At 51.2% G+C, this 24,529-nt stretch overlaps 7 protein-coding genes, 2 long non-coding RNA genes and 1 other non-coding gene across 13 annotated transcripts; 2 read left to right on the forward strand and 8 right to left on the reverse strand.

The window, feature by feature from the left end:
• Positions 1-1,062: 1,062 nt before the first annotated feature.
• LOC136198725 (rho guanine nucleotide exchange factor 17-like) lies at positions 1,063-8,647 on the reverse strand. 2 transcript variants are annotated; one of them, XM_065988741.1, is made up of 20 exons: positions 8,206-8,647; positions 6,575-8,148; positions 5,756-5,833; positions 5,281-5,463; positions 5,107-5,223; positions 4,965-5,057; positions 4,736-4,900; positions 4,624-4,674; positions 4,449-4,558; positions 4,283-4,377; positions 4,059-4,231; positions 3,825-3,949; positions 3,668-3,756; positions 3,442-3,599; positions 2,493-3,391; positions 2,348-2,431; positions 2,223-2,290; positions 2,017-2,165; positions 1,777-1,951; positions 1,063-1,720 (listed from the first exon to the last, which is right to left on the reverse strand). In XM_065988741.1, the coding sequence occupies exons 1-20, from the start codon at positions 8,525-8,527 to the stop codon at positions 1,200-1,202; spliced, it is 5,229 nt and encodes a 1,742-aa protein (XP_065844813.1). In that variant the 5' UTR covers positions 8,528-8,647; the 3' UTR covers positions 1,063-1,199. The 2 variants fall into 2 exon arrangements, with proteins under 2 accessions (XP_065844813.1, XP_065844822.1); XM_065988750.1 differs by having other exon boundaries at positions 6,575-8,645.
• Positions 8,648-9,147: 500 nt separating this feature from the next.
• LOC136198744 (kelch-like protein 8) lies at positions 9,148-11,503 on the reverse strand. The gene is made up of 3 exons (XM_065988775.1): positions 10,117-11,503; positions 9,676-9,939; positions 9,148-9,600 (listed from the first exon to the last, which is right to left on the reverse strand). The coding sequence occupies exons 1-3, from the start codon at positions 11,327-11,329 to the stop codon at positions 9,317-9,319; spliced, it is 1,761 nt and encodes a 586-aa protein (XP_065844847.1). The 5' UTR covers positions 11,330-11,503; the 3' UTR covers positions 9,148-9,316.
• Positions 10,044-15,372, forward strand: LOC136198736 (NF-X1-type zinc finger protein NFXL1-like). Its single transcript, XM_065988762.1, has 23 exons — positions 10,044-11,618; positions 11,842-11,939; positions 12,001-12,128; positions 12,179-12,248; positions 12,303-12,411; positions 12,473-12,735; positions 12,792-12,836; positions 12,891-12,960; positions 13,018-13,073; positions 13,147-13,206; positions 13,261-13,392; positions 13,450-13,540; positions 13,604-13,724; positions 13,780-13,933; positions 13,993-14,096; positions 14,171-14,192; positions 14,253-14,357; positions 14,415-14,505; positions 14,565-14,640; positions 14,697-14,766; positions 14,817-14,927; positions 14,982-15,068; positions 15,127-15,372. Exons 1-23 carry the CDS (start codon positions 11,369-11,371, stop codon positions 15,346-15,348), a joined length of 2,535 nt encoding a protein of 844 aa, XP_065844834.1. The 5' UTR covers positions 10,044-11,368; the 3' UTR covers positions 15,349-15,372.
• Positions 11,783-13,425, reverse strand: LOC136198781 (uncharacterized). Of its 2 annotated transcripts, XR_010672858.1 has the most exons (6): positions 13,132-13,425; positions 13,030-13,063; positions 12,287-12,981; positions 12,168-12,235; positions 12,027-12,094; positions 11,783-11,961 (listed from the first exon to the last, which is right to left on the reverse strand). It is a non-coding gene; the product is annotated as an uncharacterized lncRNA (long non-coding RNA). The 2 variants fall into 2 exon arrangements; XR_010672862.1 differs by having other exon boundaries at positions 12,287-12,970; positions 13,030-13,144.
• On the reverse strand, positions 13,442-15,811 carry LOC136198774 (uncharacterized). The gene is made up of 6 exons (XR_010672857.1): positions 15,515-15,811; positions 15,090-15,168; positions 14,980-15,032; positions 14,811-14,908; positions 14,151-14,577; positions 13,442-14,094 (listed from the first exon to the last, which is right to left on the reverse strand). It is a non-coding gene; the product is annotated as an uncharacterized lncRNA (long non-coding RNA).
• On the forward strand, positions 15,404-18,137 carry LOC136198765 (motile sperm domain-containing protein 2-like). The gene is made up of 17 exons (XM_065988803.1): positions 15,404-15,492; positions 15,548-15,703; positions 15,755-15,794; positions 15,847-15,933; positions 15,997-16,082; positions 16,136-16,207; positions 16,266-16,365; positions 16,418-16,472; positions 16,526-16,595; positions 16,652-16,698; positions 16,750-16,810; positions 16,892-17,142; positions 17,236-17,332; positions 17,385-17,481; positions 17,541-17,661; positions 17,728-17,848; positions 17,906-18,137. Exons 1-17 carry the CDS (start codon positions 15,490-15,492, stop codon positions 18,062-18,064), a joined length of 1,623 nt encoding a protein of 540 aa, XP_065844875.1. The 5' UTR covers positions 15,404-15,489; the 3' UTR covers positions 18,065-18,137.
• Positions 17,410-20,376, reverse strand: LOC136198753 (uncharacterized). Of its 2 annotated transcripts, XR_010672856.1 has the most exons (10): positions 20,267-20,376; positions 19,965-20,214; positions 19,804-19,916; positions 19,298-19,735; positions 19,107-19,242; positions 18,715-18,982; positions 18,566-18,666; positions 17,992-18,520; positions 17,706-17,927; positions 17,410-17,645 (listed from the first exon to the last, which is right to left on the reverse strand). XR_010672856.1 is itself a non-coding variant. In XM_065988791.1 (8 exons), exons 1-8 carry the CDS (start codon positions 20,351-20,353, stop codon positions 18,231-18,233), a joined length of 1,683 nt encoding a protein of 560 aa, XP_065844863.1. In that variant the 5' UTR covers positions 20,354-20,376; the 3' UTR covers positions 17,965-18,230. The 2 variants fall into 2 exon arrangements, 1 of the variants encoding a protein (XP_065844863.1); XM_065988791.1 differs by lacking the exons at positions 17,410-17,645; positions 17,706-17,927 and having other exon boundaries at positions 17,965-18,520.
• Positions 20,377-20,436: 60 nt separating this feature from the next.
• LOC136189398 (protein FAM47E-like) lies at positions 20,437-22,913 on the reverse strand. The gene is made up of 12 exons (XM_065977348.1): positions 22,801-22,913; positions 22,610-22,754; positions 22,329-22,559; positions 22,211-22,270; positions 21,831-22,094; positions 21,714-21,767; positions 21,593-21,661; positions 21,365-21,535; positions 21,227-21,310; positions 21,104-21,172; positions 20,882-20,959; positions 20,437-20,825 (listed from the first exon to the last, which is right to left on the reverse strand). The coding sequence occupies exons 1-12, from the start codon at positions 22,869-22,871 to the stop codon at positions 20,739-20,741; spliced, it is 1,383 nt and encodes a 460-aa protein (XP_065833420.1). The 5' UTR covers positions 22,872-22,913; the 3' UTR covers positions 20,437-20,738.
• Positions 20,514-20,585, reverse strand: Trnac-gca (transfer RNA cysteine (anticodon GCA)). Its single transcript has one exon. It is a non-coding gene; the product is annotated as a tRNA-Cys (tRNA).
• Positions 22,914-22,953: 40 nt separating the features above from the next.
• LOC136189419 (uncharacterized) lies at positions 22,954-24,503 on the reverse strand. Its single transcript, XM_065977368.1, has 4 exons — positions 24,330-24,503; positions 24,218-24,276; positions 23,950-24,027; positions 22,954-23,894 (listed from the first exon to the last, which is right to left on the reverse strand). The coding sequence occupies exons 1-4, from the start codon at positions 24,373-24,375 to the stop codon at positions 23,037-23,039; spliced, it is 1,041 nt and encodes a 346-aa protein (XP_065833440.1). The 5' UTR covers positions 24,376-24,503; the 3' UTR covers positions 22,954-23,036.
• Positions 24,504-24,529: the final 26 nt, after the last annotated feature.

The following is a 24,529-nucleotide window of genomic DNA, read 5'->3' on the forward strand; positions in this document are numbered from 1 at the left end:
ACCGACGATGATCCAGCCCAGGAGCCTTCGATTCCTCCATTGCACTGTCTTCATTGTCGACTCCTACAAGCAGTGGTCAGCCTCTCTCCACTCCACAAGGCCCGGTTCTTCTCAGGAAGACATACCGAAGGCTTTGGTACCAGCGCGCCGGGGTTTCGGTATTAGGGGCCGATCCTCATCCAGGCGGGTACTGAATGGAGTGGCCGAGGACCCGCAACTCGCCCGAAACTTTTTGGAAGGGAGTCATCGCTTTGCTGGGCTACGACGCGTCCGAACCTCCTCGCGGTGTAGCCTGGATAGCGCTAATACGGACGCAACAAAAAGGTACGTAAAACGATTATTTTGCAGTAACTAACTCTCTTTTTTAGGCGGAAGCGCGGCGCGAGATCGAGGCACGGATTCTAGAATCCGTGATCGAGCCCCTCAGCGTCGTTCCTCGATGCAGCGAGAGGCAAAGTCCATACCTGACTAGCAAATGCGAACGCGCTTCGAAGTAGATGGCCCCGTAAAATCGCTGCAACGACGATCGGCGAACGAATGCACGAAACTCGTGGCTCATCAAAACGAAGAGCCGGGCGATCGACGTATGAACGAAGTGGGATCGATAAAACAACGCCGAATGGCCGCAATCGCACGTCCTGATAATCTTTACGGGTGTTCACGTGACGAGACAGAAGTACTGTAGTACTCTTTTTTTCTCTGTGCAATTTCTTTTCCAAGTGTGACGATAATCTACGAGTCTCTAGTACACCAGAAAATTCTACATGTACAAAACCTAGATTGTTTCTTTTGACATTGTGATATCATTCCCTCCCTCCCTCCCCCTCTCTCCTGGCAACTTCCCGGAAGATCGACCTACTGCGCTCAGATTGCAAACAGTTTGAGGATGCACTGAATCGCAAGGTTATTAGCTTTCGATCGAGCCATGTCCGGGATTTACCTTCACCTACCCTCGGAAAGCACGCTAATCGTGGTCAGCAGCTGTGGTCAGCAATTCCGACTAAACATAAAACTTAAAATTTCAGACTGACGATCATGCAGAAAGAAATTCAAGCCCTACACTTACAATATAGATTTTCGGTTGAATATTAATAATAATGATAATAGACAAATTAAATTTCTAAATAATTTGCAATGTAAGGCGCTGAGCAAACGCACCTCTCAAGTAACACATGCGTTATGATGCGTATGTACATTCATTACGTATGCCAGGTCAAAATGTGACTTGTGCTGTCGTCTCTACCGTCTACTTCCGCGTCACCGCTCGTCCGAAAGTCTTCAAAACCGTCGCCTCCACTGACGACAATCTCCGCGCAGGCCACCGCCGCTGCCGCCGGCTCTGCGACAGGCGTCGAATACTCCTCCTCTTCATCGATTGTCGACGTATCGGAAAACGAGCGATGGTGGTGCCGCGGCGAAGACTGAGATCCCAGCTCGCGCTCGCGCTTACCTCTCCCGTTCACTTCGACGACTTCTTGATGAAGTCGAATTGTCGTGACAAAGCGAACGAGTCCCGTGTGCCCGTGAAACGAAGTCGATAGTTTCGGCATTGAATTGCCGCCGTTGACGCCGCCCCACTTACCGTCGGCCCCGACGTTCGGAAGCGGCATCGTGAGAACGACACCAGCGCTGCTGCCAATCCAGAGAAGACGTCTGGACAGCTGAAGACATGTGACGCGAAGCTTGGCCATTTTATGCTGGCGCACAATTTCGTTACATCCTAAGGAAAAACCCGCAGGCGTTTCTCGCAGAGTCTCGAGCCTGAGAGATTCTTACCAGAGAGCATATTTTTCACGTCCAATCGGATATCGGCTTTTGCCAATTGCTGATGTGTTCTCGCGTGAAACAGCCAAACTTCCGAACTGTTCATCAGAGCGACGTAGACGGCAAAACCGACGCTCACCATGTCAACGACGTGCTTTGAATCGTCCTCGTGAACGGTAAACGATTTCTTTAGAAAGCAAAAAAATCGTCTTCATTACGCGTCAAAGGGCGGGCGCGCGTGCGCTCCTTTACCACAACAGATCCCTTCGAGTCGATGAGATGAACCGAGTTTCCGCTGCTGCACCACAGATGATCTTCCACAACGCACAGGCAACTGACGGACGACTTCCTCCCCGGAACGATCACTTCCTCTGGAAGGGAATCTTTCCAATGAGGAACTCCTAAAGAAAAACAGCGTCACTTTAGTCGTCTAGCGCTCCCCAATGTGTTGGAAATACCTGTGGGACGGGGAACGGTGTAGAGGCGGCCACTTTTCAATGCAATGAAGACGTTGGAGTCCATGTACCTAGAGAGAGAGAAAGAGGGTGATGACGGGGCAAAATAGAGCCCATTTGCAACGTACGCCATCGATTCGATTGACTCCCCAAACTCAAACTTGGCTGGCTTGCCGTGTCGAAGCGAATCGCCGGCTCTGTACACCAAAGCCCTTCGCACAAAAAGAAACGCGTCAAAAAAGCCGGCGGGGGGCGAAAACGCAGTTCACGTACGATCCGTCTGCCGTTCCAAGCCACATCGTCGGTTCGTCTGCGAACGGACCTTCCTCACCGCCGCCGCCGCCGTCCTTCTGATCGTCATCCGGCGACGACGATTTCCGCTTGTCCAACGGTTCGCTGACACAAACCATGGGAGGCGTCGGACTACGCAGCGACTCCCTCATGACGGGCGGGGTGGCTGCCACTGTCGCTGCCGCTGCTGCCGCCACCGCCGCTGCCGCCGCCACCGCCGCCGCCGCCGCCGCCGGTGGAGCGGGAGTCTCTGAATCCGGATCATTGATACACGCTTCAGATTCAGGCCCAGGAAATTGTGCCAATTGCGTCGTCAAATCAGCCGAACTGCCCGTGCTACATAAACTCGCCACGGAACCAGCCGTGTTCAACTTGAAGACGACAACGGGATAGAGAGTCGGCGCCGTTTCGGAACGATGTCGATGGAAAGAAGGCTCTGGATCATCTGACTCGGATCGGCGCACGGCGAAACTGTGACTCCGTTTCGGCAACGAAGACTCGTCCGCCATCTTTTTCTTTGCCCACTCGTTCTCGCCCGTTATCGTGCTGCGCGAGCGCTGGACCGTCGACGACTTGCGTCGCGACGGCGTGTTGGAGTCGCGCGGCGAACGCGATCCGCGAGAACCGGCGCCGCTACTGTCGTCAACGTCGCCGTCATCGTCGCCAGCGGCGGCGGCGGCGGGAACGGCGACAATGCACGTGATTTTACACGCGCAGACGGCGACGCACGACTGCGGCACAGCGTGCGTCGAGCCGCTGGGCGACCCGCTGGGAGCCGTCTCGGATGGATTGACGTTGACGACCCAGACTTGGCCAAGCGAGCCGTCCGTTGCACTGATCCACAAGTGATTGGATCCGATAGTCGAACAGGCACATGATATCTAGCGTATACGTATTCGAGTCGCATACAAACGGATCCATATCATTATACTTTCATGCCGCCGCGAGTTTTCATGAGAGGAATTGCCTTGTAGAACGCCGGTGCGAGCGCCGCTGTGTTCACTAGTCCATCATCAGCCGGTGCGAGGGTGCGTAATCTGTGCGGCGGTGCGTCCCAAGAGGAGGTACTCGTATCTATCGCAGCAAGCACTAGAGAGAGAGAGAGAGAGAGAGAGAGAATAGTCGTCGTCGGAAATAATATATGGTATATCCCTTACTGATGTTCTTTGCCTTCTCAAACTCGTCAGCCCACTGCTTCTTTCGATCTGCCGAAGTGAATTGGAAAGTGAACGTTCTCGTGCCTTCACTATATTATCAGAGAGAGAGGATTGAGAGATCAATTACGTAAAGATTTGAAATTTCTGTTTTCTTTGCCTTCTGGTATCGACGATGAGACCGATCCTGCACTTGACCAATGACATCTGTCGATCACTTTCTCTCTGCACTTCCACCTGCCGATCCACTTCCGCCTCGAGACTCTTCAACGACGATTCCAGATTCTTTACAAAAACGAATTAGAAACGTCACTAATAGCATAGATAATTCACTACGAAATCTAATTATTCTCTCGCTAACGAGAGTTAGTAGCGCTCTCCCGTTCTCTCTTACCCCGTGATTCACGTAGAGGGAATCGGCTAATTTTCTAATGTTCTCCAGACATATTTTGTCGCGTTGAAGTTTCTCGTAGAGAGACACCTTGTCGTGAGAGCCAGACGGCGCCTTCTTGCCACCCAGCGCAGGAGGCAAGATAAGCGTCGACCAAGGCTTGGGAACGGAGCTCTCTGCGCACACAGAAATTAGAATAGTAATGGGGGGGGGGATCGTCCTTATACCGAGTGACGTCATTTGGACAATATCTGTTATTCGAGCCATGAAATGCAGCTTGAGATTCCGGGAATGGTCTCCTTGATTCGAACTGTTGAGAAATCTGGCCACGAGACAAAACAGACGAGATATTGCTGTCAGAAAAAAAAACAAACAAGAGAATGGGAGCCTCACGCGAAAGCCGACGAGCGTCGCTTCACCGACTTGACGCGCGTTTTGGACGCGCACACGACGACGTCCGACAGCAGAATCAGTAGCCGCTCTCTCATCTGATTATCCGCGCCCTGATTAGAGATAGCGAGAAAGGAGCGGATTTAGGAGGAGCCCGCAAACGAACTAGCACCCTCACAATTTCCATAACGGATTCCTGACAGACGAGATAGCGATTGGGAGCGGAGATCTGTTCGGGAAAAAAAAAAGGAACTCGCAAAGAGAACGGATATCAAAGGAGTCAATCAAACCTCGACGTTGCGGTCGAATAACGCTTCGAGTTCCTTGAGCTTTTCCGCTTCGGCGGCCTCGCGCTCGGCGCGGTCGATTTTGCCCACAAGAGTCGTTAGCTCGGCTATGGCAAGCTTGAGCGGTTCGTGATCGGAATGATCAGCTGGCGTGTGCTTTAGCATGTCCTAAAGGAGAGGTGGACAATAGTCGGGACCACCCGGAATTGTTTCCTCGCGAGGGCCCATTTACCTTCAACAATAGAACGTAGCGCGGGATCCTTTGAACGGGTTTGATGAGAAGATCGTTCAGCGCCAATTTCTCGTCGTGACGTCGACCGCATTGCTAAAGCGAATATTCGGCCGGAGATAAAACCCCCGACGTCTTCTCGAACCTCGAGGAATTTGGAAAAAGCCGGCTTTTGAGTTTGCGCCGTTTTCAGGGCGTCTTTCGCTTGGAGATAGTGTCCAATGAAGGCGCTGTACGACTGCGACAACATGCACTTTGTAAACTAAAAAAAAACGATAATTCATAAAATGAAAAATTTCTTTTTTCTATGCGCACGCACCGAATTCAAGAAAACGTCCCCGATCTTCTGATTTCCCGGTTCCTTCATCATGCGCTCGGACAACTGGTTGAGAAACGTCTCGTGGCATTGTTTCAAGTCGGGAATCTGAAAGAAGATTTCCTCGAGGAGATCGTCGTCGATCAGATTCGGCGTCGTCGTGTCGCGAAGCGGTTCCAAGTAGACCTAGAAAGAAAAAATGGAGATGAAGGGAAAAAAGAGGGGGGCCCTTCTCGCGAAAAATGGTTCGCTTCACGCGTACATACTCCGCATAGTTACCGCCCTCGCCGACTAAAACAACACGACGAATGCGACCACGGATAACGAAATGGGAAATTGGATGGATATGTGCGCGCGATGGCCCCAGTCGAAACATCGCCCCGCGCTGTCGCCTCCCCCCATTCGTCTAATGGATGGGCCCCGAGCGCGGAAGAGCGCCGGTTGTGCGCGCGCGTCTTCGCGTCTTCCCATTCCTTACCCTGATGAGTGTTCGTAACGACTCGACGTAAGAGACTTCGGTTTGAAGTAGAGTGATCAAGACGTGCTGGCGCATATCCTGTAAATAGACCAAAGCAAAAGTGAGCGACAAGGGCTCGGCCCCTAATAAAGCCTTCGGGGCCCTTTTTTCGCAGAGGGGGGGGAGACTACGGGCGTGCGAAAGCGACGACACTAACGGGAAACCCAAGACGATCCATTTCATTAGGTAGAAATGGACGCGAAGGCGGTTGAGGCATCGATCCGGCGTCGACGGACGACATTCGACGGCGACGCGCGTCGTTAGCTCGGCCTTTTCGTCTTTCCAATAGAATCATAGGCTAGTAGAGCGGAGATTCGGGTCGAAGCGAAAACGACCTGGAATCGACACTCCGTAGCCGGGATACCGGAAGCGTATGTACGTACGGGGCGAAGAGACGACACGCCCGCGGCGCTCCGCCCCTCATTCATTCGCCCGCGTATCGCACGCGCGCGCTCCCGCTACACTCCCAAATTCAATTGGAACCTAACCCAGTGACCGCGTACGACATGACATCTACACAGCAGCAGCAGCAAGGCGACTATAAATGGAAGGGCGCGTCGGGGAGAAACCACACAAAAGAGCGAACAGGGAACCGACCTTAGATCATAGAGCGATTTTCTCGTACAATAAACCGCAGCCAAAAATAACGCATACGTGCATACGCGTAAGAAGAGAGCGACGGGGGGGGGGGGGGGGACATAAAGTCGGAAGATAATCTACTTTTTACTCACTGGGGAAGGTCGCGGGGAGAACATTAGAGAGAATACCCCTGGTGCTTACCTCTCCAGTCATGTCCTCCTTTGCTTTCACAGGCGGCTTCAATTCAAGTTGGCGACCGCCGGGTAGAGTGATTGTCAGCGTATTGTGTCGCATCCGTGATCGAGGACTGTTGTCGGTGAGAAAGACTTGAGCGTGCGCCGTCAGCGCCGGTGCCGGATGAGAATGAGAATTCTCGCTGATGTTTTCCAATTTTTCGACGAGCAGAGCATCGCTCACGGGACGCAAATTGTCGCGTCGAAGACTTCCCGTACGCAACGGCAAAGGCATCGGTCGAGCGTTCACAATCGGCGACGACGCCATCATGGGCAACACTTCCACGGAGCGAGTTCGACGCATCTGCTTGAGTTTGTGCGTCGACAATTGCGGACTTCCAGCGTGCGTGGGCGTGGTCAACTTTTCCGTCGACGACGCTGCCGTCACCCCGTGATCCGAAGATAGTCGTTCGGCGCGATTGCGTCTCGCCGTCGCGCGCAGAGCGGCGAGCAACGACAGCGTCTTCTTGCCGGCTCCGCCGCCGGCGCGACGCGGCCATACGGGATTCTCCATGGCCCGGTGAAGCGATTTCCGTCGATGCAACGTGACTTTAGTCGACGACGAATCGGCGCCGTCCGTCTCCGTGACGACGTTCTCCATGCGAGCGGCGTCGACGTCCGAAGCGACGGTCGCCTTGAGACCGGAAACGACGCCGGGCGGAAGACTCGACGAAAATTTGCTCGCGTCGACGACGACGTGAAATCGTCCTCGCGGATCGTTATAGAGATGAATGTCGGGCGCGTCGTCGCGTCGACTGGCGACCGATTGAAACGACGGCGAATCCGGCGTCTCGTCGCCGTCGCCGTCGCCGCCGACGAGAAACGATGCGTCGTCGTCGTCGTCGTCGTCGTCGTCGTCGTCCGAGAGATGAAGTCGAAGAGATTTGCGCGACGGCGGCGGCGGCGGCGGCGACGACGACGACGACGATACGTCGTCGCTGCTTCGTCGCAACGTCGCCACTTCCATCGCGCGATAACGTCCCAGCATTTCCTCGCTGAAACTCTTTACCTGCATGCGTCGCGACTTGGGCGTCGTCGTTTCCTCTTCGACGAGCGGACTCAATACGGACTTGAGTCGCGGTCCGCCTCCAGACGGCGACAGAAGCTCTGGTTCGGACGACTCGATCGAGGGGGCGGGCGCCGACGAGTTTTCCTCACTTCGTAACAGGATTTGGTTCGATGATGACGCCTTTGTGACTGAGATCGAGTCAGCCGGCGAAGCCGTGTCTTTTTGACTGGACACGTCGACGAGTGGCAGTGGCGGTGGAGGCGGTGGAGGCGGTGGAGGCGGCGGTGGAGGCGGCGGTGGAGGCGGCGGCGCCGCCGGCGGTACTTCGGGTACGGGTGACATGATACCGGAATCGGTTTCGTACGTGTCTCCGGCGCCGTTGCTTCGAAATCGCGTCGTTGCGAGAAGAAAATCGGTGTCGCTGAAACGACGTCGTTGTAGGAGCGACGGCGAAGCGATTCTCCTCTCGTCGACGTCATCGTCGTCGTCGATATCGACGCGTCGGCGACCGGAGACGACGCTATAGCGAACGCCTTCGACGACAGAGGACTGTCTCACGATAGGAGAACGCGTGACGTGTTCGCTCTCACCGGAAGAAAAGCGATATTGATTGGAGGCATCGTTAGCACCGGTTCGCGGCGACGACGATGACGACGAAGACGTCGACGATCTCGTATCGGTGTTCGCCAGCGGCGCCGACGTCGAACGAATCGAACGAAGTCGTGGGCTGTCGCCCCCGCCGCCCGTCGCGGTTCGTAGGAGGGATAAGGACGATGTGGAACGAACGACGTGTGCGCGCGGTGGCGACGACGAGGTCGATTTTTCGGTCGTCAATCGGTTCGTTGCGGTCGTCGATGCCGGACGAAGGCGAAATGCGGCGACGAAGGACGTCTTTCGCGAGCCGGAATCCATTTCATGCTGCCGCGAGACGCGCGGGCGAGGAATGACGACGCGGCGACGTCGCGGCTGCTTAGGCGGAAGGTTGACGCGCGAGAGAGGTGAGAGCGGCAAGTCAGAGTGGCTCGATGCGTGATCGGTGCGCACGTGATCTTCCAACGTGGGCGCTTACCTGATCGGTTTTCTAATCGGTTGACTGTGATTGGCTGGACGTCGAGTGAAGCCTATCAACACCTGGCCACTCTGCGAGGAGAACTGCTGCGCGATGTTTTATCTGCGAGCCGCGCACACGGGGAGCTGTTGACAACGCGTCACTCCTAATACAAACAGAGCGTGCCGTAATAGTAGACTGTTGTGGGGGCGCTCGAAAGGCGAGATTTAGTGTTCGTGAGTCCGCGGCTAATTGAATCTCAGACAAACTTCCCGCCCATCGCTGATAATCGTCTGCCCAACGACGTGTTTGACATTCCGTACCTATAAGATAGAGAGAGACCGCTTCGAATGCAGGCGCTTCACCATGAATAATGAATTATTCGAACGGATAGGTTCCAGGCTTTCTTTCATCGAGCACCCCGGGAGTCTGCAGATTCTAATTTTCGCGCCCAAGGGCGCGCTCCACCCACTCTGACGATTAATTAGAGAACTTTCTCCCATAATACGCAATGTTGCTATACAGGTAAAATCTGCTCGTGCAAATAAATGCGCGAGAAGTGTCAAGAAAAACTTTCGGCTGCTCTGTGCATCTCGGCGGCGAAAGCCAACTTCCATGGTCTTCTGTTAGTTCTAAATAGTTCTAAATAACAATTAGGAACAGGCCACGCCCGCTCCAGCTCGACAATTCAGCATGTCGGCGGCTGGTTCCCAAGCATTTTTATAAACGTCGAATATTTCGACCGATCCGAGATAAGTGTCGCCGTCGTGACCGCCGACGGCGGCGATCCAACAGCCACCGAAGTTCACGGCCCCTACGCCGCCGCGCGCGCTAGCCAAATTCGGAAGAGCGCTCCACACGCCTTCGCGAGGATCGAATGCCTCGCCGGAAGCAAGTGGCGACGAATCGTCAAAACCGCCCACGGCAAAAATCCGACCTAAAAGAATTGAAAAATTAGGACTGACTTGTCGCGTGTGTTTTCCCAACCCCCGGCCCCACGGGTTTCACAGACCTCCTGCTGCAGTAACGCCCACACCGGCCCGCTTGACTAACATCTTCTTCGTCTCCATCCACGTGTCTATGTGGGGGTCGTAGCGCTCCACGCTGTCGAGGCTCGCGTTACCGCTGTTGCCACCGACTGCGTAGAGACTACCGCCGAGTTCAGTCAAGCCGACGCCGCCGCGCGGACTTTGCATCGACGCCACGGCCGTCCATTCGCGCGCGTACGGATTATATCGCTCGACAACGCTAAAGCATTCGGCGTCGTTTAGACCACCTTATGAGGAAAGAAGGGAGCCCCTTTAGAAATTAGGTCGCATTAGTGTATCTCTGGTAGAGCGGGAAGCTAAGCGAATGCATCTACGCACTAAATCAACTATGACAAACAAGGGCCTGCCACTAAGTGAGTGAGGGGGCCTAAAGAGGAAATCAAAACAAGGCTCCCTCGCATTACCGACAGCGTAGAGCGGACCACCCAGAGTTGCCACGGCGACGCCGCGACGTTTGGTCAGCATCGGCTCAATTTCCGTCCAACTTCCGGCTTTCTGGTCAAAGCACTCGACGGAGTTCAAATGATCGTTACCATCGTGACCGCCGACAGCGTACACCTTGCCGTCCATGGAGATGACGCCAACGTGACGCCGACGATAACTGAGCGAGACAACCTCAGCCCATTGATTACGAAAGAAATCATACACTTCGACGCTGTTGTAGGGCTCGCTTTTCTTACCGCGTCCACCGACAGCGTAAATGTTACCGACTGTGGATCGGCGCGGACGCAGACGCTCTTTCTTCTCTTCTGCCGTCATCTCTTCTGCAAAACGACAACTGGCACTCAGATGATAATTCTTTGCTTCGTCGATCAGATCGCGACACTCCAAATTCGCGCGAATCAACGGCTCAATTTCGACGACTCGTATCAGATAGTCGACGGGCAGCTGCGGCAGACGAACGCGTGCAAGCAACGTCGCCAGGCCCGTCTTACGTCGCTCCGCGTCGTGTCGCACCCAACGCATGACGGCACGAAAAACGTCGATTTCCGAACTCGCATTCAAGTCGTCGCACCCGATCATCGTCGCAACGACGTCGACGTCGTCGTCGTAGGCGACGAAACCGTACTCCGCCACGACGGCGTCGAAATTCTCCCAAAAGTATCGATCGCACTCGCGAACGAGTCGATCGCACGCGAGCGAGCCGGCAAAGGTTCGCACGTCGAGACAATTCGACGCGTCCAAATGACTGGCGAGAAACGTCTCGCACGTGCGTTCCGCCGCGGTCACGTGCAGCAGCGCGGCGGCGCTCAGCAACGCCTGCGCGTTTTCCGCGTCGACGTCCAAGTGGCCCGTGTAGATGAAATCGACGATTCGGCGCAACGACGGCCCGTCGACGATTTCTTTGATTTCTACGCGCGCTAGACGACTCTCGATCATGCCGCTCGTGAACATCGCTTCGAAGTAGGGACTGCGCGCGGCGAGAATGACGCGATGGGCGTAGATTTCTTCCTTTTTGTCGTCGCCGTCGCGTCCGACGACGATTACGACGTCGCACAGAGCGCGCGACGATCGTAGGCGATTGATTTCGACGAACGACACTTTGGCGTGATCTTCTTCGACAGCGAGAGACGCGTTTTCGTGCTCGTTCTGCTCGCCGTCGAGCAAAACGTCCATCGTTATACGAACGAGTCCCGGACGTCCTGTCGCCCGGATATGGCATCAAAACGGCTATATTCGGTCGGTGGACGAGGTCGCGGACGAGGCGGACTGTCGATAAACGAGAAAGAGACCTCTGCGAAGGACCGGGCTTCAGATGAGAGACTCGCACGAGCTGCGGCGATATCAGCGAAGGCTAAGCAGCTCGCAGAAGAGCAAGACTTCGATTCCAGCTCGGAAGGAGACGATTTGAACGACGATGAAATCTCCAGCGTCACGCTAAAAGGATACACGACGGCTACAGAAGGTAAAAAACCCCAAATAGTCATAATTTAGTGTCTACTACAGTACATAGAATGTGCACTAAAGAGGTTCTGATGTACAGTGAAACCTCTTTAGTGGACGTTCTATGTGACACTAAATGGTATGGACCTGTCAATAGAACACCGTATTGAAGTTTTTCACTCTGTATGCAATCTGACCTTGTTAATTGGACGAAAGTGAATATGAATGCTTTGCATTTGTATTAGGCGATTTGGCTCGAACAAAGAGCCTTCTCAATGACTTGTGCCGAAGTGGCGCCATCGTTTGCCTCATCTGCATCTCGTCCGTCAAACGAGACAATCCGGTTCGAACGAGCGCTCGCGTGGCTAATCGAAAACAACTCCTTGATTAAACGAATCAATCAGGTGTGGAATTGTTGCGGCTGTTTCACCGTTTTCCACTTGCAATGCATACAAAAGTGGGCGCGCGACGGCGTCGCTCTCCGGCAACTGCACGGAACTGCGACCGAGGAAAAAACGGAACATTGGTTCTGGTAAGAGAAAAAACAGACGAAATCACATAAAAATCTCACCTCACCCATAGTCCAAAGTGTCGTAAGGAATACGTCGCGTCTCAATGCCCAACCCAATATCTGTGCTTCTGCGGCAAAGAGGTAGTTAATAAATGCATGCGTTCGCGAAGATTACGAACCGCACGAGACACTTAGATTGATCCCAAATTCGATCCTTGGCTCGTTCCTCATTCTTGCGGTCAAACGTGCGGCCGGCTTCTCCAGCCGGAATGCGGTCACTCGTGCAGCATTCTCTGCCACCCGGGTACAGTCGAAATAGGCAATTAATCGATTAACCTCTAAAAATCCCTCCTACTGGGGAGCAGGTCCGTGTCCGCCCTGTCCGCTGACCGTTCGCGTTTCCTGCTGTTGCGGTCGCTCTGACTCCGCCGTGAGACGTTGCAGCGCTCCTTATTGGTCCTGTGGCAAGAGGTGCGAGAAGAAATTGCAATGCGATCGGCACGTCTGTCAAAAGCCCTGTCACGGCGGCGATTGTCCGCCCTGTTCGAAGACGAGTCAACGCTCGTGCCGGTGCGGCAATGAGAGCGAGATTCGGCCGTGTGCGTCGCCTGATTGGCAATGTGGAAAAGTGACGAGTGCCAAAGTCGTCCAGGGGCTCAGGAATGACGCGCTCGTTTCTCCTAGGTTTGCGGTAAAGTCTATCCGTGTGGTCATCACAAGTGCGAAGAGGTCATAGCCCATTTGAACTTTGTGGGAAATTTTAGCGACGGTTAATTTATTCAGGTATGCCACGCCGGTTCGTGTGGCTCCTGTCCGCGATCGGGAAATAGGCGCTGTCCCTGTGGGAAGACGAGTGAGTGAACCTGAGACATTCCTAGCGGGATTATGACGTTGTGTTTTGTTTCTTCAGAATCTGTGTTACCTTGTACTGAAGACGTTCCGTCTTGCGGAGATACCTGTGGAAAGGTAGGCAGTAAAGCAGACTAATATACGAAAGCCTGGCTCAAATTTTTTCACAATGTACTGATTTTTTTCGTAGCTTTTGTCGTGCGGCGTTCATCGATGTATGCAGCTATGCCACACTGGGGACTGTGGTCTCGTACGACTGACCTTATGTCGTCTCGAGTGAATTTTGACGATAATCTTTTTGCAGTGCCGACAGATGGTGAAGAAGGCGTGCTGCTGCGGACGAAAAGAAAAGACGGTCCAGTGCCATCAGGAATATTATTGCGAAACGAAGTGCGATCGAAAGAGAGACTGCGGTCGGCATCCGTGCAAAAGAAAAGTGAGCACAACACGCGAGCTCTCGCACGCATAAGACTCTTACCGCGCTTCGAACAAGTGTTGCGATGGAAATTGTTCCCCGTGCGAGCAACTTTGCCAGCGCCTATTGAACTGCAGAAATCACAAGTGCTCGTCCCGTTGCCACAGCGGTAAGCGCGCGCGCGCGCGCGTGCGAAACGTCGCCGCGGTCACCCTGCATTCGTTTTTCCCAGGCCAGTGCTATCCTTGCATCGAGACCGTCGACATTGCGTGCAACTGCGGCGCGACCGTCGTCACGGTCCCGTGCGGTCGAGAGAAACGAACGCGACCGCCTCGATGTAAAGAACCGTGCAAGTAGGATCTGAAAATCAAGAAGAAGAAAGAAAGATCTATGCGCACTCTCTTTTAGAATTCCTCCCGACTGTCATCACTCTCAGAGGCAGGCACATGTGTGTCATTTCGGAAACTGTCCCCCGTGCACGCAAATTTGCTCAAAGCCGCTCGTCGGCTGTGAGCACGCTTGCCCATTCAAATGCCACACAGCCGTACGAAAATCTATCCAGGTATCTTATCTTATATCACACGTGCCAACCTCTCTGACTCTCTGTTTCTCGGTCAACAGACTAACAGGCCGGTCGGTCTTGCGCCGTGGAAGTCGTACACGGCGCCAACTCAGCCTAGTCTAGTTGAACTGCCGTGCGAACCGTGTCAAATTCCCCTTACACTGTAAGTGTAATAAGAGCCCGTTTACAGTAGAGACTTTGAAAATGGGCTACATACGTTTTCTTGCCTTCTCCTAGTCGATGTTTTGGTGGCCATCAAGTAAGGAGTGTCCCATCTTGCGCAAAAGATCATCAGTAGAATATTGTGCGTGTTTTTCAGACGCAATCGTTTCCCTGTAGCAAAGCGCGGCCGTTTTCCTGCGGCTGGCCCTGTGACCGTCCCTTGGCCTGCACAAACCACAAATGCGAATTGCCATGCCATCCGGTAAAAGAAAACAGAAAACAGAAAAACGTCTTTTTCGTAAAATTCAATCTCACCTAGGAGGAAAATCCCTGCGAGGTGTGCGAGAGACCGTGCAGCAGACCGCGACCTGCGGGATGTCGACACGAATGCTGGAGTGCCTGTCATCCAGGTATAGAGCCTAATCCACCAAGTGGGGGGTAGCGAGTGTGACGTTTACTGTGTGCGAAGGAGTCTGTGAACCCTGCAAGGCAATCATAAAATTTCAGTGTCATTGCCAGGTGACCACACTCCGAGTCAAATGCTAGTAAGAGAACAATTGCACAAAAAACGAGGGGTAGGTTATAATTGTGCTGTTTTTAGTGAGTGGACGAGTGCAAGCGAGTCCAAGAGAATGGAAATGAAGTGCTGTGGAAATCAGTGCCCGCTCTCGGTAGGTGTACACTTCGTGAATAAATCTAGTGACGACTCTCTTACTTGCAGCTCGACTGCGGACACCGTTGTTGGATGACTTGCCACGAAGGACCGTGTCCGGACGCGCGAGAGTGCGAGAAAAAGACTGCTGTTCGATGTTCCTGTCGAAGAATAAAAAAAGTAGGAAGTTTAGATCATGTGTGGGAGGAATGTCAATTTCTGTACCGCGTACAGGATTTTCCTTGTCGTGAAGTGAAAACGGGTCGTGTCTCCGTTCCGTGCAGTCTAGAGTGCGAAGAAGAGAAATTGAAAAAGGAAAAGGTTCTCTTTTCATATTTTTACCAATTATGTTCATCAAATTTTTCACTCCAAAAAAAAGGAGAGAGCCGAGCTGGAGCGAAAGCAGTACGAGGAAACGCGACTAAAAAACCAAAAAGAGGTAGAGGAGTTCAAAAGAAAAATCGAAGGACGAAAGCGAAAGAGAAAAGAGAAAGTGGTGCTAGAGGAAAAGAAGGGATTCTGGCAAAAACGATGGCAAATAATCCTACCATGTGTCATTCTAGTGCTCGCTATTATTTTTGCCTACGTCTATTTTGGCTAGCGATTCTAAATATATGAAAGGAGTCACTGGTACTTGGGTGCATTTTACGGTCACTGGGTACTATGCTGTAATACCCGTGCACCTTTATGACGACGGGGGCTCTGCTCCAACGCATGCGTCCAGGTCGGACTCACACGGAAAATGGTAAACAGAACTACAAATTCACCTCTTCTCGATTCGTCATCGTGCCTTTTTGAAGGCGACCGAAGTACTTCGAAATCGCTTTCGCGCGGAATGGGGTGCCGACGTCGATTTCGATCAGCGCGACGTGAAGAAGATCGACGAAGGCGATTCCGTGCTCGATCGCTTCCTCGCGCAACAGAACGGCGACGTCGACAAGGCGCTCGACATGCTCGTAAGCACATTCGAACGTGAGAGCTGCTAGCGAGCTCTTTCTCGTCCCCAGGTAAAGTGCCTGAAGTGGCGAAAAACGTTCGGCGTTCAAGGTGAGCTCGTTTTCGTCGAAAGTGCCGCTTACGTTATCGCGTTCGTCGCCAGATCTGAGCGAGGATAACATCGAGAGGCATTATTTCGAGTCGGGAGTCGGATACGTTCACGGGAACGACAAGAAAGGCAACGCTATTCGTAAGGAGGAGACCCGCCCCTTTTCCTCCTCACCCACACCTCGTTCCGGGTTCTTTTTCGCAGTGATTTTGTCAATTCGACAGCACAAAAAAGATCCAGCACGCTTGGCAGCGCTTAAACGCTTCGTAGTATACTGCCTGGAAAAACAAGTAGAAAAATTAAATTCATAATCAATTTTTAAAAATACACGCGATTTCTTCAGGTCAATATTTTATTGCCTAGCCAAAAAATGACCGTTATATTCGACATGACAGATGTCGGCCTAAGTCAAGTGGTACATAAATTACGTAGTGTTAATCTAACTAAAGTATTGATTTTCTTTCTCTAAAAAGGACATGGATTTTCTAAAATTTTTTATCGATTGCTTCAAGTTTTACTATCCCAGTATGCTTCAGTATCTCTTGGTCTACAACATGCCATTTATATTGCAAGGTACTTTTATATAATTAATTCTATTTGTCCTGCTAGTCAAGCGTGCGTTCAGCTGTGTGGAAAATTGTGAGGTCGTGGCTAAGCGAAGGCGCTCGACAGAGAGTCAAGTAGGGGGAGAAATTTTAATTTTATATAACGTGTGAGTGGAAACGGTATTCAGGTTCGTCAAGAAGTCAGATCTTCTTGAGTACGTAGACAAGGATCAGTTGCTAGTCAGATACGGAGGAACGGTACTACGTCAAGAACATAAGATAGAGTACAGTAGTTTATTAAATAATTTTTATAGGACACCTATGAGTATAAATTTGTCCCCGAAGAGGATGAGGAAGCAGAGTAAATGCTCTCTCGCCTTCTCAGACAAGTGTCTGCATATTTGTTTATTAGGCTTCTTTCAGTGGGCGACGAAAATGACTTTAACGACGACCTGGGGCCGTCGTCAAGAAAGGCACGAGGCCCCCCCCCCCCCCCCCCCCCCCCCCCGTTTTTCTACATTATTATTTGTAATGTACCTTTTTTTGTGTATAAGGTTCGCTTTGAAGATGATCAATATGACGATTCCGGTGAATCGGCATTGACTCTTCCGCCAACTCAGGACAACGACCTTCCCTCTCCCGTCAACGACGACGACAACCAACGCGACGCAGAATGGGACGTCGACGGCGTCGTGAAGCCGGAGAACGATAGCGCGATGAGAAAAAGACACGTGAGCCGATTTCTTCGACAGTCGACGCCACCGTTAGGCCCAAAGGGCGGCAAATCGCAGCTCCTTCAGCTAAAGTAAGAGTCAGTCAGTACAAGTGCATACTTTAATTAATAAAAATTATTTATCAAAACGAATATTTATTTTGAGGTATTGTTTCTTACTTGCAGTCCGTCGGGTACGTTGGAATTCTGCGGAAATTCGAAAGAAGTGACTCGTCTGACGCTGACGCTGACGAACGCGAGTTCGACGCGAGTAGCATTCAAGGCACGTTTTGTCGTAGAATTTTCGTGCCGGATTTTCTATAATGTGACGACAGATTAAAACGACCACTCCCGATCACTATTACGTCAAAACTTGCGTTGGTCTAATCGATCCCGACGAAAATACTGGAATTTCCATAGGACTCAATCCAGGTGGCAATTCCCCTTTATAAGAAGAAAAAGTTCTATATACAGTCGTTTTCTCTTTCGAGGCTGTGCCATCTCCAAAGACAAATTTCTCGTCATGTGCACGGCGGTCATGGACGACATCAAAGCGAGCGAATTGCCCGCGTTTTGGAGAAGTCGTCGAAAGAGCGCTATCGAAGAGCACAAGTAAGAAAGAGAGAACAGAAATCAACGCATTAATTAAAACTCACTCTCACTCTCTCTCCTTCTAAGACTTTCCTGCCGATTCGTCTCCAGCGACGGCGAGGCAATTCCGGGACCGAGTATTCTTTCGTCGAAGAACAATTCCACTTCCACTTCCAATTCCAATTCGATTAGTGGTCTCCACGATAAAGTATTGTCGCACGTGCTTTTGAGAGAATGCCTTTATATATAAAGAGGTATTTGCCAGGTCAACGCTTTGCAACGAGAGACTAGAGAGACGGCAAAGAAACTCGAGCACATGTTCGCTCGACAGGAAAAACTCTTTCTTATTACGTTTGCGCTACTGCTGATCGTTCTCAGCGGGATTTTCGAGCTGTGGAAATTCTATCCGTGGCGCACGCGTTAAGACTTTTCTTTTGTACGGAAAAAAATTTCGTGACGAAAACTGCATGATCAATAATTCAATTCGTTTAAGTTCAGTCGCGGTCAAAATCAATCCATGATCGCTATTTAATTATATTCGAGATCTGCATAAACATAAACATAAAATAATTTAATTCGTAAATCAGAGATCATTGACTCAGATGCCGAGATAATTCCGTCTCCTGGAGGCTCACAGAACGATGCAAGTCTTCAGGCGAGCAGCCCAAGTAAAGAGAGCCAATGGCAATCAATAGACGTACAGAATGGGCCTCCGATTTCCAACTCTTTCGAGCAGAAGCTGCAGAACACAGAACGTACCTAGTAGACGCAGCGCCCAAGTCGACCGGATCTTCCGTCTCGACGGCGACAGTAAAAGGTTCGGACGTTGCATTGACGTTGACTTCGACGGCCACTTCGTCGGCCTGAGCGGCTTTCGTATCTAGAAAAACATCGACACGTTGGTTTCGGTTATCAATTTAAAAACCGTGAATTTCCGAAAAGGGATTTCGATCTTTGCCCTTCTCCGAAATGCTCAAATCCCAACTGTCGCTATAGAGTTTCAAATCGTCTCCCAATTTAAAGAGACTAAGAAAAAAGAGATAATTTTTGTCGGGTCTTTTTTTGACACCCTACTCTGCGACTCTTTTGATTCGATGTCGTTCGACCCAACGACGCGCGAGACGACGAAGCCATCCGAGCCAACTGGAGGTCGCCGTCAGGGCGCCGCCCTCCGCTCGATATTCGAATTCGTCGTCCAATCGAAAGCACAGCTTCGTCGCCACGCAGAGAATCGCCACGTAGGGCAACGTCAGCGCGCCGACGCTTCGCTCCTCGAATAGATTCCGACGGCAATCGGGTAAATGAATCCGAAGCAAACCGAAGAGGACTCGAAGCACAACACCTGGGGAAAAATAGACAAGGGCTCAGGGAAAAAGCCTTGACTAAGCAACCCACTGTACAAAAGACTAAGTGTGAAAGTCACCTACGGTATACTCTACTCTATTGCATCTCAGACATCTCCTTACCTGGTAGCACGAGATCTCTAGCAAATCTCTGACACATGGATTTCGAGTCAATCATTGGTATATGCTTCTTTGGTAGGCCTATTGCACTCACAAGCGCTCTGGCCATAGAGAAGAGAGTCTTTACAGATGGAATTGGCTAGAGGAGCAAGAGCGTATATAACGCGGCCTATGTATTTTTTTGTGCTTCTTACTGGATTAGCCAACGCTGCGAGAGGTTTGGGATTGAAGTCTTTTGGTAGATGAGCTGTGAAGTTCAAGTAGGGAAAGCGACCCTGCTGAATCCATCTTATGAGATCTTTTTCGAGGACGGCTTCGCCGACGCAGATGAGACCCACGTAGCAGAGGCCGGTCAGGACGTTCAGCTTTGCCTGATCACCCGACTGACAATGACGAAGCACGTCGTCTTGCAAAAAGTAGCGCAGACAGCTTTTTGACGTGAAATCGGTTGAATTTTTCATTTCTTCTTCGTCTTCATTGTCTTCTTCTTCTTCTTCTTCTTCTTCTTTGCTCGCCTGTTGGCGCTTTTCTCTGAATTTCTCTTTCGCTGCCAAGCTCTCTTCATCGGAATCGGTCATGAAGGCGTCTTTGCAATGGCGAAGGAGAGAAAACCACAACTGACCCACGACACCCTGCAAACAAAAATATCAACCACGTCCTAGACTGTAAATATAAAAAAAAGAGGGAGGCCTCACTGAACCTTCAAATCTGCACTAAATCCCATTTTGAGCAAAGCCTTCACTTGAGCCTTCAGCAACGCCTGATATACTTCGGCACACGTGTATTCCCTATACTCGAGTCGCTCTACCGCTTCTACAGCAAAAAAATTAACCCCTCAGAAAATTTGATTTCTGAACGAACTCCTTTCTTTCGGCTGTTCCCACTGATTTTTGATTTTTTTCCAGCGCTCGGCGACTACCAGGTATTCTCTCTTTCTTCTTGCAATGCGTCGCGCATTGCGTTCTATCATCTTCGCTCTCTTCTTTTCGGACGTGACCGTTTGCGCCAGCTGCTCTTTTTGCGACTGCGACATCGATATGCGCTGAATTTGCGATCGGTGCATTGTTCCCTCGTCCTGGTGGTATTCGTGCTCTTCTTCCTGTTGAATATCCTACAGCGAAACGATTTCGTCGCGTCAGGAGTGCTCTTCGTTCTCTTCTGACCTCGCATTGCGTTCCGCAATCATTGCAGAAGTAAAGGCCGTCGATGAGAGTAAAGGAAGAGCCTTGGCAGGCCAAGCATTGAGGCATTTTCTTGCTTATCTCTAAGTCTAACGTACGCTAAGCAGAGACTCCTCCCACTTAAAAAGCTGAAGTTGCTTTTTCCCTTGCAAAACCGTTATTGCAAATTATTTTTGCTATGCATCGTTTCTAATCTAAAACTAAAAGTTAAAGAAAAAAACAAAAAGTGAGGGGGCACCCGGATTTGAACCGGGGACCTCTCGATCTGCAGTCGAATGCTCTACCACTGAGCTATACCCCCAACCTGATTTAAATCGATGAAAAGCATCTCTATAAACCGAAACCACGAGCCTTCTGCCTCGGCACACACGTGCGTTGACTGTACCTAACTCCTTTCTACACACCAGCTATACAACGGTAAGCAATTCTACTTGATAAAACTCCAGCCACATCATCAAGACTTTGATGGCCGAGACGGTCTTCTCCCATCCTCCACTTCCTCCGAGTCTTCATCGTGGCGATCTGGAACGTTGGACACAGCCTTAGAAACAAGCTACTATACAGCTACACCGTGCATTTTTCATCGATGTTACGCACCTTGGGCATCCTTCGATCCAGCCTGCGTACGTATTCCTTGAATGCCTTAGCTCCGTGCAGAGGAGCAATCACGGCATCCTAGACAAAAAGCTGTGTAACTCAAGGCTTAATTAATTAAGACTTTTAGTTTGAGTGAGCCAAGCAGACTTGTTAAATTAATTCATAATTTTTAATTAATTAATTAATTAATTAATTTCTTAGATGTGTTGAGCCCGTACGTACCATTTCTTCCATTTTCTTTTTTGACTCTGTTACGGCTTTCTCTCCAACTCTCCTCGGATCTTGCAAGGTCTAAAGAAAGCAACCGACTCTCCTCCACAGAATCGAAACGTTTTTCTCCCTCACCTCTCCTCTTTTCCTATACTTCCAAAGGCTCTTGGGCAAATACCAGGCCCCATACGACCCCCTATCTGCCCAACTGGGTACATACTAAAAGAGAGAAAACACCTCAAGAAACGAATACTCTAAATCACTCTAATTTACAGCCGATGACTCGTCGGTGTCGTCCGAATCCAACAGAGATCGCGTATTGTAAAATTCGTTATTCGCCGTCTCCTCGCGCGAAAGTTCCGACGTGAAGCCGCGTCGCGCTTGACGAAGCTCCGACGGAACGTTCAGCAATTCGACGACGTGAATGGGAACAGAGAGCGTGGGCTAAACGCGTAGAACAATCTCGTCATAATTCTCAAGTCATTCTTCAAAGTTCCTTGCCTTTGTTTCGTATCCACTGGCAAACAGACTCTTTACCGTGTGTTCATCAATTGTTTTGGACTCGTCTCCCTATGAGGGAAAGATACATATGAGCGTCGTTTTTTTCGCATAGTCGTCTCACCAAGTCCTTCATGCGATCGCAGAATTCTTTTGTGACCGTCTCGACTTTCGTTTCCTAGGATAGAGCCATCTCATTTGCTATCATAAAAAGAGGCCGATTTTTTCCCCCTGTTGTTACCAGCGGTGATGATATCATTGTTGACGACTCTTTCAAATTTGTTCTGCTTCCCGTCTTTTCGACGGATCCCGGTCGCCACTGATAGCTCGGCTTCTTCGTGCCCTCGGCTTTGAGTCGGCAACTTGATCGCGAACCGAGTCCGTCGTCTGCCGCCGTCTTTCGATCGACGGCACAGCCACCAGATAACGACGTGTCGGCGAGAACGTGGTGAGATGACGACGTGATGTCATCGGCGAGGTCGATTGAATCAGACTTTTCACTTGGCTGCGAGGAAGAAATGCGACATGAGATATGAGAGGAAACTTTAGGTAAGGTTGCTAGTTTCAATGCAGGTTCCTTATAAGATACTTTTCTTTATAAATTATATATACGTATCCTACCGAGTAGACAACAGATGATCCCTCTTCGAGACCTAGAATGTCTGCTACGTCATTGAATACCTAAAAATATTATCACACAATCAAAATTGGGGCATAAGAAGAGCATCCGCTATTGTACTTCAGATTCGAGCGATTCTTCGAGATGGGGATAGAGTGCGAGTGGAGAGGCGAGCAAATTTTTCTCCACGAATTCGACGTTATCGCGACGCTTCTGCTTCATTGGAAGAACGCTCGATCCCACAGCAATCTCTTTGCTCGGCTTCGAACGCCGATGACGTGCTCGATCTTCCGTCGTCTTGGCAACGCTTGATGCCGACGACAAAACAATTGGAAAATTAATTTCCTTTTTCTGTCGAAAACGCGTAAAACCGTGCAAATGATTACGTGACTGGCCCTTACTCGTTCCGTTAGGCCTTCGCTGCCTTCGATGGGCGCCCCGTCGCGAAAATCGTCGACGCCTTTCTTGAGGAAGACCCACTGCGACGCGTCGAGCTTCGTCGTTTCGTTCGATTTGATCATTTTCGTTCGGAGTCGTTCTTTGTACCTTGGAGAGACGATATCGATTCGTTCGAGCCGAAATAGCAACTCACCACGGCTGCTGTCGAGGCGGATTGTCCGCCGACGTCCGAACGAGAAGAAGATCGTACTTATTCTCGGCCATAAAGCGTTGCTAAGGACTAAAGATATACGGGTCGACGCAAGCACGTGATTCCAATTGGCGCGCAGTTCAAACAACCCACAAATGGAACCTTTTTCTCTATATTCGCTTAGGAAAGAATACGAATCCAGTGTACGTGCACATTACGTAGGCTACGCCTCGGTCTCATCATACGATATTGTCCTGACGATGATACCTGCGTCTCTTTATGAATTTCCACTCGGTGACCTTTCCATCCACAACCGCGTGCCCAAACGGCGACCAGACCCGCGTCATCATAAAATGAACGAGCAACGCGAGCAAGATGCCGCCGAGCGCGTCGACGGCGTAGTGATGATTCGAATAGAGCGCTGCCCAGGTGATCCACGCTACGTGAGCGGCGGCAAACTTCATGCCAAACCACGGATGATTGACGAGAACGACCACGGGCCAGGCGACGTGCAACGATGGAAAAGCGCCGAACTTGACCGGCGATTGAGCGTAGAGATTATGAAAGAATGGAAATCCGACGAAAGCGTCGAGTCTTTGAAAGCCGGCCTCGTTCGGCAGAGAACCGATGAGCCGACCGTCGATTCCGTCGAACACAGCCGAGTCCATGAACCAAGGAGGCGCCGTGGGAAAGAGCAGTTGAACGAGAACGGCGACGAGATTGACCCATCCGGCGCACCATATGTAGCTATAGACGAATCGTCGTCGATAGCGATGAATCGTCAGATAGAAGAGAAACAGAAAGGGTAGAACGAAGTGTACGAGATAAGGCACGGCGGCGAGAAAATCCAACGCCGGATGAGAATAGTAGGATACGACGCGATGGGGTAGACAGTGAAACAGAGTCGCTTCGAGCCACGGCAGAAGAACCGTGTTCGGATGAACAATTGCGCTCATGCCTAGAACGTGACGTAGCATCGTGTAGCTTTTGAAGACAATTAGATAGGCGAGAAAGGGCGTGCCGGCGAGGAGAAATTTGCCGATGGGAAGGCGGCCTAGTGCGAGGGCGAGGCCTCGGATGACGTCATGAAATTCGGACTACACGGGGGGCGTTACGGTGAGTGGAGGTTTCTATGGTTTCGATGCGGCTTACCCGTTTTATTTCGAGATAGGCTTCGCTGGCCGCTAGAAATGTGCTCGCGTATCGATGAAACGACTCGGCGACGCGATCCTGGGTGAGATCGAAGAAAACCGTTACGCGGGGAGGAGTAAAAATGCGGAGGAGGAGAGTCTTTGCGCGCCTCTTATCTCCTCGTTTAGGCGGGCAATCGCGCTTTGACGAACTGGGACCCGCCCGTCTAGTTCTTTCGCTTTTTTTCGACAGAGAAGACGGGGAACTCGCGTGCGTGGGTCTTCCTTACCTTCGATTCGAGTCCTTTTGCGGTGTTTCGCTTCGAATCGGCGTCCGATCGCCACAAGTCTGTGAGGGAAAGGTTTAGGTGTCTATCTCCGCCCCTTTTTTACGTGCGTTACCTAAGTCGTTGTTCCGAGAGAACAGATTTTCGCTTTTGTTTGACATGTTCGACTGAGCCCGGTCGCTGTTGAACCTTTTTCGCTTCTTTTCGATGGTCTTCGTCAACGCAGTCAGGGCGAAATCGGCCGAAAGACTGGAGGTGACCACAAAGACCGAGACTCACCCGGTCGCGCACGCGCAGAGAGGTCGAAGTACCAAA

Source organism: Oscarella lobularis, chromosome 1 (assembly GCF_947507565.1).
Source record: "Oscarella lobularis chromosome 1, ooOscLobu1.1, whole genome shotgun sequence".
Classification (NCBI taxonomy): domain Eukaryota; kingdom Metazoa; phylum Porifera; class Homoscleromorpha; order Homosclerophorida; family Oscarellidae; genus Oscarella; species Oscarella lobularis.